This window comes from Recurvomyces mirabilis (assembly GCF_035927965.1).
Source record: "Recurvomyces mirabilis strain CCFEE 5264 chromosome Unknown scaffold_2, whole genome shotgun sequence".
NCBI lineage: Eukaryota > Fungi > Ascomycota > Dothideomycetes > Mycosphaerellales > Teratosphaeriaceae > Recurvomyces > Recurvomyces mirabilis.
In genome coordinates this window covers 497,114-510,249 of record NW_027041936.1, presented here as the reverse complement: position 1 = coordinate 510,249, position 13,136 = coordinate 497,114, and the positions used below count along the sequence as shown (strand labels likewise).

Genomic DNA, 13,136 nt, shown 5'->3' with positions numbered 1-13,136 from the left:
TATGTAGTATATGTTTGTCAAGCTACAAGAAATCGAAGTTCATCGACACGAGATGAGGCTTACATAGATGATAATTGATCTCGATCATAGTTGGTGTCCTTCATTAAAACGAACAATGGCTACAACTCATGCCAACGGTGCCACCGAGGATGTCAAAACAGTCGGCTACATTGGCCTAGGCAACGCCGGCTACCCCCTAGCATCAACACTGTCACGAGCAGGCTACAAGCTTATCGTGCGCGACGCCGACGACGCTCGAACCAAGAACTTCGCTACGGGACACAACAACGCAATCGTTGCATCAGCAGACGATGTTCAAGCTTTCAAGGATGTCGATGTCTTAGTCACCATGCTACCCAATGGCGAGATCGTTCGGGAAGTCCTACTGGATTCGAAGACGGGACTGGCGAAGCATCTCAAGGACCGGGCCATCATAGTCGATACTTCCTCCTCGTCACCTTTCCACACCAGGGAGACGGCGGAACTTCTATCGGGGGTCAATAGCACTTTAACAATAATCGATAGCCCCATTACCCAAGCCTACCAACATGCTCTAGCGAAAGGTGACGCAACACTCATGGTCGGATGTTCGAATCCTGTAGCGCTGGAGAAGGTAATGCCGATGCTCAAGACCATGGGCCGACACGTCCATGTCATGGGTGAGCTGGGAGCGGGCCATGCGATGAAGACGCTTAATAATTACACTTCGGCTGCTAGTATATTGGGTCTGTGCGATGCGTTGATCGCAGGACAGAAGTTTGGCCTGGAGCCGGAGAAGATGGTGGAGGTCATGAACGTTGGGACTGGTGTGAATTTCAGTACTAAAGAGAGTTTCCGGACTGATGTGAGTTGGCTTGTGGAGTTTCTTATCTTGGTTTGCAGGTCTGTATATGCTGATTTGACTCTGTAGGGCTTGACTCGCCGCTTCCAGTCGGGATACCAGCTTTCGTTGCTGCTCAAGGATATGAAGATTGCGAAATCTGTCATTGAGGCGATGGAAGTGCCTTCCTCTTTGGCGGGGCTGATAGTAGACGAACTATCGTCAGCGGATGCGATCGCCGGGCCTGGAGCTGACCACACGCAGGTGATACAAGGCTGGGAGAAGAAGACAGGCGTTCAGCTGAAGCGTAGTGAGCTACCTGCTGATGCATAGTCTGTAGTTCGGTCAATGCAAATGATACCCATAGGTGACATGAGCTCTTCTCGCTCAGCAAACGCCATTCGCCATGCTCCTCCCACCCGCATGCCCAATCGCAGGGACTCCGTCTAAAACTGATCCAACGTCATACTCATGGAAACATCAGTGTTCTCCACCATCTTCTGAAATTCCTCGAAACTAATCTTGCCATCATGATCCAGATCGGCCTCCATAATCGTCTTGTCCACAATCTGCTGCAACTGCTGGTCCTTCAGATTACTCCCCACCATCATCTTCAGCACAATGAATAGTTCGCCGTTGCTGATGTAGCCGTCGCGATCGATGTCGTAGACTTTGAAGGCGAAGCGCAGCTTTTCTTCCTTGTTGCCTTTGCTGCTGAAGGCGCTGAGGCCAGAGACGAATTCTTGGAAGTCGACGTCGCCGCCGCCGTCCTCGTCGAAGATAGCTATCATGCGGGTTGCAAGGGGGTTGCTGGAGACTTGTGGTAGGGAGAGGAATTCGTCGCGCTCGAGGGTACCGGAGTTGTCCTGGGGCGGTCAGCTCGTGGCATACTATTGTCCCGTAGCGATCATTAGTACCTTATCCAATTTCATGAACCGTTTCCGTAATCGATCAATCTCCTCTCTATCGACTATTGCGATCTCATCGTCAGTCCATGTTCAGCTGAAACCATTGATCGCATACTGGAACGTACAGTTCGTGCCCTGCACGATATTGTCGAGCATCTGGGAGTTGGCGTTACCCATGACGACGTCCTGGTCCTGCCTATGCTGTCGAGGAGTATGAGGATTGTATGTGGACATCGTCACTCCCACACCGACGTGAAGGCACCCTCGAATCGCTGGCGGGACCCTAGTTGTCTTAGCGGGGCGGTAGGACTGCGCGGAGAGCTTCCGTTACATAAGGGCCACGTGCACTATGGCTGGTTCGGGAGAGATGTTCCGGTTCGTGTGGCTCTCCCACGAAGAGTATACCACAACAGACCCGATAGCACGCATCGTCATTCGTGAGATAGGCACCATGGACCCTCTTCAAGACGCAGTGATACAAGCTGCCGAGACCATCCAGACTGCCCACATCAACAAGCATCCAAACATCAGACACGATGCAGCACCATCAACGGCAGCAGATCGGAAGCAAGTGGTGGAATTTGATGACAACGCCGACATGGACGATGATGTAGATGAAGACGAGATACCAGTCTCCATGTTACGGCCCACACCACGACGACCACAGATGCCTCCGTTACCCGATCTTCGCTTCGAGCAGAGCTATCTGGCTAGCATCAAAGACACGGCGGGCTGGCAAGGTGTCGCGTATATCACCATGCGAGATCAGGTATGTTTCACGAAACACTTGTGAAGATGTTGTGACTGACCCAATAACGCCAGGTTCTGATGCCACTGGTACAAGGACTAGCTTGGACACTCATCCTTTCTGGCTGGCGACACTGGAACGCCGGCGCACAGTACTCTGGTCAGACGATGGGTGCAAAGATCAGACGGTGGTGGTGGGGTGTAAACAACTGGAAGCTACCTGCTGGTACGAAGCACAATCTGCGAAGCGAGGAGAAAGCGCACGACGTCAAGGAGTTCTTCACGACCAAATTCGCTTCTGCTGGATCTGGCGATGCCTGAGCAGGACGTATCCGTGGTCAGAAATCCATCCCGTACCTGACCACTGGCTAGACGGACTAGACTTTGCAGATTATGGCGTGCTCTGGCCGTGTGTCTGTTCATCCCTCACGCTGGGTCAGCGACAATAAGTCAGGGACATAACTGGAGTCCATAGGTGTCGGGACCATACACAGCAGGACCAAAGCAGCTAGGCTCTTTCAGAGACGCTATGCTACCACTCGCTACGCAAGTGAGCACGACAGCGACAGATAAGAAGTGATAAAGAATCTGTGGGGTGGACGCTGATAAGGACCGCAGCGAACGCTCAGGTGGACTTTTCCTGACGGCGTCGGAGGCATATTTTCATGCAAGTCGTGCTAAGAAGTGCGTATGGCGCAAGCCTCAAGATCACGCGAGCACATCTCTGCTTTGGCATCAGCTATGCAGGTCTGCAGAACGAGAGACGCCTCTTACGGCTGCACACGGCTCATGCTACGGTTAAGCCATTCTTGAGCATATGTGCTGCTGCTTTTCATGGTGTGCTTGCTACCTGCCTTTGCACTGGCGAGCCAAGACCTTCGTGTGGTGGTGGTGGATTCGTGGCCGTAGACTTGAGTGCGACTGAAGGTCGGGTGCTGTCAACCTGTCGTGATCATGCGATCGTTTCTAGACATACCAGCCTTCATTCTCAAGAGCAGAGACGACATTATTTGGTAACGAAGACACATTATGCCGACAAGCATACCGGCCTAGCTCCGATCGCGGGGCCGAAGTGGAGCTCAAATTCACGAACAGGGTTGCTAAACAAGACGACATCCTTACGCAATTGGCTTCTTGTCACGGAAGCCACAATTTAGCTGCTTGAGCACCCACACGCGAGGCACGTTAGACCTTAAATTCACGTCACTGGCTGCTTCTCAACAAAGCAAAGCGTACTTCTGGGCCATGGCAGGCTTTGTCTCGGCGCGGAGCTGTCCGCTCTGTCCTCGTCAGGACCTGCAACCTCAAAAGCACCCACTCTTTGTGTCCAAACACCGCAGAACATTCTTCTCACATACTGTGAACATTGTTCGCGAACCTTTCTCGAAGGATTACCACTCTTCGCTGTGTTAGTACAGACTAAAAATAGAATATCAGAACTTTCTTCTGTCCTGCAAAGGACCAGCGTTGCATTTCACGATCTGCCGAGCAGACAGCGACAACGATGTCGAACAAGCCAGTTTTTGTGGCAACCCATCCCAGGGCATGCTCGACCGCCTTTGAGCGTGTGAGTCGTATACCATAGTTCCGGGCTGTCGAGAGGTGTCGAGGCAGACCAGCTAACATCTTCATCAGGTCTTCATGACCCGCCGTAAGAGTCTTCAGACCATCCATGAGCCGTTTGGAGACGCCTTCTACTATGGCCCTGAGCGCATGAGCTCGCGCTTCGAAGACGACGAAGAAGCCAGACTCAAGTCCGAGTTCGCCGACTCGACTTTCAAGACCATCCTCGACCGCATCGACAGAGAAGCTGCTGAGGTGTGACGTGCCCCCTCCCAGCACACGCAGGCCATGTTCTTTGTTTTTGCGTTCCATCTTGCACTATCTATATTTGCTGTCTTTCTGCGCGTTTTCTATTGGCAAGGATCCTTCGCACGAAGTCGTTACCTGCCACATGTTTGCCTGTTTCGGTGTAGCATCAAACTGGCTCGAGCATGTTCAACCTGCTCCGCGCCACACACGATCCCGACCATGCATTGCAAAAGAGTGCCCTGAGCAGTCATCGAGCTCGTCCCTTCGCAACGCTATGCGTGGATAGTCACTTACGCATCACCAGGGCAAGCGCGTCTTCATCAAGGATATCACCTATTACCTCGTCCCTCCCGGAAAGCAAGATGCCCGCCTCGCACCATCGCTTCACAAAGTCAAGCGCGGCGTCGGGACAGAAGAGGAGCTGAATGCGCAAGGTGGTCTCGGTCTTCAGCGAACCCTCACACCGCGCGATTCTGGAGTGGATGTCGGGAAGCCTGCCAGTAATGGTACGCCCGACAGCCTGTCGAAGGGTGCGCCGTTCCCCTTCGACACAGAGGCCGAGCCGAACAACCCAACCGTTGTGCCTCGGGAGATCTTGGAGCGCTTCCACTTCACATTCTTGATCCGTCACCCTAACCGTGCTATCCCAAGCTACTACCGCTGTTGCATCCCACCGCTTGTGGAGAGGACTGGTTTCAACCCTTACATGCCCAGCGAAGCCGGCTACGATGAGCTGCGCAGCCTCTTCGACTATTGCAAGGACACCGGCCTAGTCGGACCCAAGATCTGCGGACAAGGCGAGAACGCCGTCGATAAGAAGACCGCTTCCAACAAAGATAGCGGTGTCCAGATCTGCGTCATCGATGCCGATGACCTGCTAGATGACCCGGAAGGCATCCTAAGGAAGTATTGCGAGAGTATCGGGCTCGACTTCCGTCCGGAGATGTTGACGTGGGATAATGATGCCGATCATGAGTTTGCTAAGCAGGAGTTCGAGAAGTGGAATGGTTTCCACGACGATGCAATTCATTCGAAGGATCTGAAGCCTAGGGTTCATGTGAGTCAATATATATATCTGCACTGGTCGCGAGTCAGTATGCTAATGCTCTAGTCAGAAACACAAGCCCAAGTCTGATGAGGAGATGTATAACGAATGGGTTGAGAAATTCGGCAAAGAAGCTGCGGATATGATTCGGAAGTGTGTTGCTGATAATGTGGACACCTATGAGTATCTCAAGCAGTATGCCATCAAAGTCTGAGCCAGGACTTTTAAGGCTTTGTGGTGGAAGTGCAAGTACAAGGCCATTGGCAATGGGTGCATGAGTATGATTGCTTTTGCTTTTGCTTTTGCTTTTGCTCTGATTTTGAGAGCATAATGTAGCAATGCAGGTACACGACAGCGACATGGGCGTCAGCTTTACCTATACCAGTATCTCAACGTGACCGCCCGCAGCACGTCTTTGTGTTTCTCGAGCACGCAATACTTTTTGGCCTCAGGATTCCAGAAGCTGTTTCGGCAATATCGCAGTTTTTTCGGATGGCTTCGGATTGTGTCCGAGCTATCGACGTCAGGACCGCGGCGAAATCTTAGTAATGAGATGGTGTAGTAACGATGAATGGCCCTGCAACAGCCATGAAGACGTCAGATGCTGAATGAACTTCGTTTGTAACAGATGAAACCCCAAGCATATAAGTAGACCAGCTTCGCGGAAGGGAAGTAGGAGAGATACCAATATTCACAACATAAGTACAGGAAAATCAAGACGGCCATCATTTCCACAGATCATATCTAGAAGCTCAAAACAGGCATGACTTCCACCTTTCTCCTCTTCGGTGGCTCAGGCAAGGTAGCTCGCCACATCACCAAGATCCTAGCCTCAGAAGGCCACACAGTGCACAGCATCATTCGGAGCCCAGATCAGAAGCCCGAGATCGAAGCCCTTGGAGGCAAACCCATCGTTCAGTCGATCGAAGAATCTACAGTCCAGGACTTTACGAAAACGATCAAGGACACTAAAGCCTCCATAATCATCTGGTCCGCGGGAGCAGGTGGCAAAGGTGGACCCGCTCGCATTCAAGCCGTCGACTGCGACGGTGCGATCAAATCCATGGACGCGGCCACTCAAGCAGGCGTGAAGAGATATATCATGGTCTCCGCGTTCGATGTCCGAGATCGCGAAGGCAAGCCCGAGCCAGAATGGTACAACGACGCTGACCGTGCCCGCTCGGACAAATCGTGGGGAGCGATAGGAGCTTACTACAAAGCCAAGTTCGCCGCAGACCGCAACCTCGTGACTGAGAACGGGAAGCGAGGACTGCAATACACTATTGTGCGACCCGGCGGGCTGAGCGAAGAAGCGGCGACGGGGAAGATAAGTGCGGGTAAGATTCATATCTCGCCCACGATTCCGAGAGAGGATGTTGCGAGGGCTGTTGTCGAGGTCTGGAAGAATGATGCCACTATCGGCCTCGCTATCGATATGGTAGGCGGCGGGACACCGATCAAGGACGCTATCGCTGAGGTGGCGAAGGGAAAGGTCGACACGTTTGAGGGCAGATATTAGGGGCACAAAATACGTTGATTCATGTTGTGAAATCGAAGGTTCTCAGCCTATCCATGTACCTAGCATCGTAGTGCCTGAGTGCAGCCCTCGAATCATACACATCTTCACTTGCTGCCTTCGTCACTGGTAGATCGGCTCCAACCCCTGCTCCTCCCACTTCGTCTTCCCGTCCGCCACATCGTCCCTCACACGCCAATAATGATGATTGAAGTCCCAGTACTCCTCACCAGTGACCTCATGCCTCGCCTTCTTGAACCACTTCGGCACGAAATCCTCACCCCTCGTCTCTCGCGTCCTTCTCCTAGCACGCTGACCCTCCTCGACACGATTCTTCTCCACAGCAGCAAAATCGTACTCGCCCTCCTCCATAGCACGCTGATCCGGTCTCAAGCGCGTATCTGTGGGTGCGAGGAAAGGTCTCAGACGGTCGGGTATAGCATTAAGCGTGACAGCGAAAGGCGTAAGGTTGAATGGGATACCTGTCGGTCGTGCATGAGCTTCCCAAATCAAGAAAGCTTGATCTTTGCCTGGCTTCTCAGCCGAAGGCGCCTCGACAGCAGCCTCGTATCCAGGCGTGAACCGAGCATAGATCTTGTCATTCCATCGTCCACCAATACTCCATCTTGTCCTGCCTCCTTTGTCCACCACACGACCAGAGACCTGGAAAGCAGAGCTAGCTTTCCAGCCTTTGGGCTTGAAGTCAAGGTAACAGACTTCTCCCGTGGTCCAATTCTTGACTTCCATGGGCCCGTAATTGTCTACCACGGGATTACCGGTGATGATGCCGACTACGGAGGAGGTCACTTTCTTCCAGGTATACAGTTCCTCGCCTCCAGAAGCAGGTCGTAGATGTAAGAACCAGGTACCCAGAGGGTTGAATTCGAAAGACTTGCCATAGAACTTCGATTTGACGGCAGACTCGCCGTAGTAGTCCCACCTCTGACTCTCAGCATATGCTGCACCTACTGGAGGATGATGCGAGACTTGCTCGATGAAGAAGCGGTAGCCAAGATCCGGGCGGACATACTCATACGTCTCGCCGAGCAGCGGGTTGAAAGGCTTGGCGACACGTCCAATCGTACTAGCGTATTCAGACGCGGCGAAGCCGGCAACATAGACCAAACGCTCGGTGGAGTCCATGCGATCGGCTGCCACATTCAGCAGATCAGTGTACTCCATGTCCTCCACGACACGATACAGTAGCGACGTAGGCTCGTTGAAGGACACAGGCAGTGTCATCTTCGTCATATCCTTGCCAATCATGGACTTCAGGATACTCCAGAGCGAGACCTTGGGTCGATTGTCAGCATCAAGCTTCAGTCGCTTGCGTGTGCCGTCCTCATAGCCCTTGTAGGACTTGGCGATCTCAAGCTCCTTGCCTTGCTTCTCAGGATCGACCTTCTGATCCAGAACCTGGTCCAAGCTCAGCTCTTCAGTGAAAGCTGGTGGACTAGATGGCGGCATGGTATCTACGACCTCGACTTCTCCTGCATCCACAGCATCGAAGAACTCTTCCTCGTCGTCAGCCTCATCGTCCGACACCTCATTGTTCGTAAGTTGAGCAATAGTAGGCCGTCTAGATCGGGGTCTGAAATTATCTTCGGGCAGCTCCAACATTAGTTTGGTCGGGTCGACAGTGGTGTCCTCCTCTGGAGAGAGCGCCTTGCTTTCAGAGGCAGCCAAAGCATCTTTCAGGGCACGCTTCGTCCGCTTGCGTTTGTCCTCGGACTCTCCGATACGACTCTCCAGCACTTCCTGATCTGCTGCCACCTTTGCCATGCTGTCTTCCCATAATCGGCGAATGTTCAGCTCGCGATCCACCCGGTACTGCCAGTATGCCTCATGGTCACGTGAGATGCGCAGGAGATCCATGAGCAGACCCTTAAGGTTATCAACAGCTGTCTCGTACGACGCTGCAGCCTGTTTGATGGTGGGATCCGACACTGGGAGATCCGGGTTCTTCTCGGTCTCCTTCTTCACAGCCGCATTGACTTGATCTAACAAATCCAGCTGGAGCTTAGCAGACTGTGCAGTAATGCTGAAGGCGTCTTTGCTAGCTGGCTTCAGATCGTGACTGCTTGCGTCGTCGCCATACTCTTCGTCATCGTCCATGTCGCCAGCAATGGTTGTGCCAATGTTGCTTAGACCGTGAACAGACTCATTGTCTCGCACACTAGCTTCATCGCGGATTGAACTGCCAACTTGCGGAGTGGATGTTCCTGATGGCACGTCCAACACAGTCCCCGGGATAAGTTTACCAGGCTGTGCGACTTCTGCCTCTCTCGTCCTCTGCCGCTCGAGCTGCTCGTTGCGCGCCTCTCGGATGGCCAAAGTCTCCTGTTGCTGACGCTTCTGCTGCTCTTTGGCCTCGTCCTTGGTCCACTGGATCGCATTGTTGAGTGCCCAGTACCACCGCTTCGCCTCGATCTCATGATCTGCTTTCAGGCTGTATTTCACTGAAGATTTGCCGTGAATGTCAAACTGCAGCTTGTCCTTCGAATCCATGTGCAGCTTCGCAATACGCATGTTGATAGCGCCACGGCACGCAGAGCCGGCATCATCCTGATGCTTGTAGTAAGACAGCACGCCGTCCTCTAGGACGAACCATCGGAGCTTGTAGCCACTTGTGTAGTTGGTCCACTTTCGCAAGTAGCCCTTCATCTCACGAGCCTCCTTACCACCGACACCGGCATCGTTTGGAGATGCGATAGAGCCCACCGAGGCGCCTTCACCAAGGATAGTGCGCTCCTGGATATTTCGTTGCGCAGTCTGTGCCGCGGGCGAGCGTTTCAGTATTGATCGTGTTCGCTCGTCCTTGGTCACATCTTGCGGCAACTTGCCCTTCCTGTCACGCTTGAATGGATCCGCGCCGTTGAGCAGAAGAAGCTGAGCAAGCTTGATATCTTTGTTTCGTGCAGCTTCGTGCAATAGCGTCCCACCCTGCTCCATAGTAGCGGGATCTGTTGCAAGTTCCGGACCGTTGATGTCTAGAGTTGACCTAACACGGCTATCACCAAGCAGCTTTTCTAATCCGTCGTAGTCGCTTGACTTGACCAGCTGCTGAACCTTGCGGACATTGGTGTCGATGAGAATCGATCTATTCAGTTGCAATTGCTGGAAAATCTCGGGCGTCCGTGCCACGTCTAGTGCAGTCTTGCCCTGATAGTTCGCGATGGTATCGTTGACGCCCGAGTTGAGCAGCAACTTCACAATCGCAGCTCGGCCAAGCATAGATGCAACGTGCAAAGGGGTGTTGCCCTCACGGTCGCGACCATTGATGTCTTGTGACTGCTGCGACAGCACATACTCGATCACGGCCTGCTCAGCACATTGTATAGATAGGTGTAGCACAGTCGTGCCTTCCAATTTAGAATCACCATCCGGCTTGCAAGCTCTTGCTATAGCTGCCGTATCTCCATTCCGCAAGCTCTCGAAGACCTTGAATAGCCGCACGGACTGCTCAATCGACGTGCCCTGAGCAGCACTGGATGGTGTCAACTCTGCTGGCTCCCTCGGGCTGGTCAACTCAATGCTTTTACGGGGCGCTCCAGCATTGGACATAGTCGTCGACAGATGAGGGCGGTTGCTCTGCATCGAGGCTCGCGGTGCAGTTGGCGACAACAAATCGCCATTTGATGCCCGTCTTCCATCGTCTGTAGGGCTCGGGCCCACCATCTCGTTCTCGTTCTCGCGTTGTGTGCTTAGCGTTGGAACCTCTCCTCGGCTTGAGATGCGTTGAAGTGCGCGGGTAACAGCTGATCGCGTTCGCTTGTGCGACCTGGAGAAGGTGTGTCAGCAGGCTTGATTCTTTCCTTCTTTCCTTCCTTCCTTCCTGACAATGGTTGCACAGTAAAGCAGCCAAACACGTGGAATCTGGAATCTGTCCGTGCCGCAACGTGCATGAGGAAGTCGCTTACGATGGGTTGGCTTTTTCACTCATCTTGCAACATCGAGCGCTCCTGCGGCTTCTTGAGGCTCGTTACAATCCCTGCCTCTCAGACTTCACTTGTCACACTTCAATGGCCAAGAACAAAGTCTGGGTGAATAGAGAGAGAGCGACCCCCTCCCAAAGCAAGCAATGCGCCATGACGAACGCTAGCGCCATGTCATCTTAATTTCCCATTCTCCTCCACTCCACTCCACACGAGCTCTCTCTTCGACCACGAAGCCTAATGTCTTACATGTGAGTGCTCCGTCCGCATCTGCGAAAGTCTTCCTCAAACTACTAAGCAGACCATGATGAAACGATGTGCCGGACCGACCACGGCTCCAGCGATGAATCTGACGACAATGGTGACAAGAAGCATACAGCTTCAAAGAGGATCGCCTCCGGAAGTGCCCAAGCTGTCATAGCAGCCTATCATATACTCACCGGTCCTCCTCCAGCCTCTCGACAACCTCGAATGCTAGCGGCTCTACCACGCCTTGCTCCCTCCTCTCCCTCGCCTTCCTCAACTTCTCCTCCAACCTCTCAAGCTCCCTCCTAAACCACCAGATCTCCAACTGCGCCAGCTCAAGCTTCTCCTGCAAAGCCTCCCGACTCAAATCAGCAATTCTCTTCATGGTCACGGTCTCCCAGGCAAACGCCTCGCCTGTTTGAAAGCAATCCTCTCCGTCCTTGATCTTCATAAGTGGTCTCTCACCAGCTTCTGCTGCCCCGATGAGTATGTGGGCATGAACGTGTAAGTCCATGGAGATATGATCAACTGCTGCTTTGACCGCCATGACGAGATCCGTGTGCGTGATCTCAATCCTAAGGTTTGAACTGCGGGTAAGCCATCGCTTCAATTCATCGAGACGTTCTTCGCCTGCTGCACCTGATGGCGTTAGAAAATGTGGCTCTTCTATCGGCATGTATTTGGCTGTTGTCAGACTGATTGTGGCAAAGGCACATAGGGCTTCCCAGAGCCCTTGCCTATATGTCTTCGTCTCTTGTTTGCTAAAGTCCCAAGACATGTTCCAGGCAAGGATAGAAGCAAAGGACGCCCTTGTCATGAATCATTATCGATACATTAGCTACTATATCGTACACCTTCAAGACATCTCTTCAAAGCCAGTCATTGTCATTCTATGCCTACAGTCCGTGTCCGAATCAATACCACTTACGCACTTTAACCTGCCACGCAAACCATACGACAACCCATCAGAACTCACTAGATCTCCTACGACCCATCGTCGGCCGCCTAGACCTCTGCTCCTTAGGCGAAGCCTGCAGCTTCCCAATGAAAGCCGTCTGCAACTGCGAATGGCTCGCCTTCAAAAACCCTTTCACAATGCCAGCAAATGTTCGACTACATCTCGCATCGCTGATGATCTGCACATACCATCCTCCCATTCCTTTGTCTGCATGCATAAGATCTTTCGACTGCACCCGTTGTAATGTCATCTCGCCATCCTCGGGGATATTCTCTCGGAGTATTCGCCAGTGATTCGTGGAGGTGAAACCGCCTGGTGCGTGGACCGTGATATCGCAGCCATCTTCTGTGGGTAGGAAATCGGCAACGTACTTCACGCCGCCGCTCCAGAGCTTCTTGGGCATGAAGGGTAGGTCGTCTTCGACTTCGTAGTATTGCATTTCGCCTCGCGCATCGCCTGGAGTGCGGCCGCCTGGTGTCTTCCCGCTATTGATTTGCGGGTTCCTGTTCTTCGTGCCTTGGGGTGGTGGTATCTTTTTGCAGCCTTTGCAGTCTGGGTTGAGCTTGACTACTAATTCGAAATCGTGGAGCAGTTGGACGCCTACATCAGGCGATGCAGAGGGTGGTAGTGGAGAGGCCGAGGCGTGCGTGAAGTCGACGTCAAACATGATGCGCGGTTGTATGTGGTCGTGTTGTAGTCGTGTGATTTCGCAGTTGATGAGGGAAAGTAGACGCGGCAAGAGTTCTGTCTGCGTCGATCGTAATAGTATAAGTGATTAGGTATCAGTAGTCGCGACAATTGATAGGCATAAGAGCAGACGAGCTGGAGATAGGTAGGATAGCCTGAAGGAGAAAAGGATGCAGCTATGTCAGCGCGATATACAGCCTTGCACTTTCGCCTGACCGATACATGGTCGAGACGCTCGCGCTCTCTCTCAGACCAATCGTACCTGAGAGACGAAGGTTCTTGCCGGCGCATCCGCCTCTTTGCGGTGGTGATGACGCGGGACGACTGATGAGTAAAACATTATTCGAGACACTAGAACCAACCTCCGATGCGATCTTCCGAGCCGAGAACCCGAGAACGTTCGGGCATGGCCGGTTGGAGATCATGGTCGATGCACGAGGATTGACCATGAACACTGGCCAT

General features: G+C 52.8%; 6 protein-coding genes across 6 annotated transcripts; 4 read left to right on the top strand and 2 right to left on the bottom strand.

Annotated features, from left to right (window-relative positions):
- Positions 1–115: 115 nt before the first annotated feature.
- Positions 116–1,153, top strand: LTS14_000937 (uncharacterized protein; the record flags this gene model as incomplete). The annotated part of the gene is made up of 2 exons (XM_064833646.1): positions 116–844; positions 911–1,153. The coding sequence occupies 2 exons, from the start codon at positions 116–118 to the stop codon at positions 1,151–1,153; spliced, it is 972 nt and encodes a 323-aa protein (XP_064698607.1).
- A 113-nt stretch (positions 1,154–1,266) lies between these two features.
- Positions 1,267–1,962, bottom strand: CNB1 (Calcineurin subunit B; the record flags this gene model as incomplete). Its single annotated transcript, XM_064833645.1, has 3 exons — positions 1,267–1,686; positions 1,738–1,790; positions 1,854–1,962. The coding sequence occupies 3 exons, from the start codon at positions 1,960–1,962 to the stop codon at positions 1,267–1,269; spliced, it is 582 nt and encodes a 193-aa protein (XP_064698606.1).
- A 115-nt stretch (positions 1,963–2,077) lies between these two features.
- Positions 2,078–2,796, top strand: LTS14_000935 (uncharacterized protein; the record flags this gene model as incomplete). Its single annotated transcript, XM_064833644.1, has 2 exons — positions 2,078–2,497; positions 2,551–2,796. 2 exons carry the CDS (start codon positions 2,078–2,080, stop codon positions 2,794–2,796), a joined length of 666 nt encoding a protein of 221 aa, XP_064698605.1.
- A 1,183-nt stretch (positions 2,797–3,979) lies between these two features.
- LTS14_000934 (uncharacterized protein) lies at positions 3,980–5,546 on the top strand (the record flags this gene model as incomplete). The annotated part of the gene is made up of 4 exons (XM_064833643.1): positions 3,980–4,042; positions 4,111–4,293; positions 4,592–5,344; positions 5,403–5,546. The coding sequence occupies 4 exons, from the start codon at positions 3,980–3,982 to the stop codon at positions 5,544–5,546; spliced, it is 1,143 nt and encodes a 380-aa protein (XP_064698604.1).
- Positions 5,547–6,095: 549 nt separating this feature from the next.
- On the top strand, positions 6,096–6,851 carry LTS14_000933 (uncharacterized protein; the record flags this gene model as incomplete). The annotated part of the gene is made up of 1 exon (XM_064833642.1): positions 6,096–6,851. One exon carries the CDS (start codon positions 6,096–6,098, stop codon positions 6,849–6,851), a length of 756 nt encoding a protein of 251 aa, XP_064698603.1.
- Positions 6,852–6,971: 120 nt separating this feature from the next.
- On the bottom strand, positions 6,972–12,654 carry LTS14_000932 (uncharacterized protein; the record flags this gene model as incomplete). Its single annotated transcript, XM_064833641.1, has 3 exons — positions 6,972–10,629; positions 11,224–11,668; positions 12,006–12,654. 3 exons carry the CDS (start codon positions 12,652–12,654, stop codon positions 6,972–6,974), a joined length of 4,752 nt encoding a protein of 1,583 aa, XP_064698602.1.
- Positions 12,655–13,136: the final 482 nt, after the last annotated feature.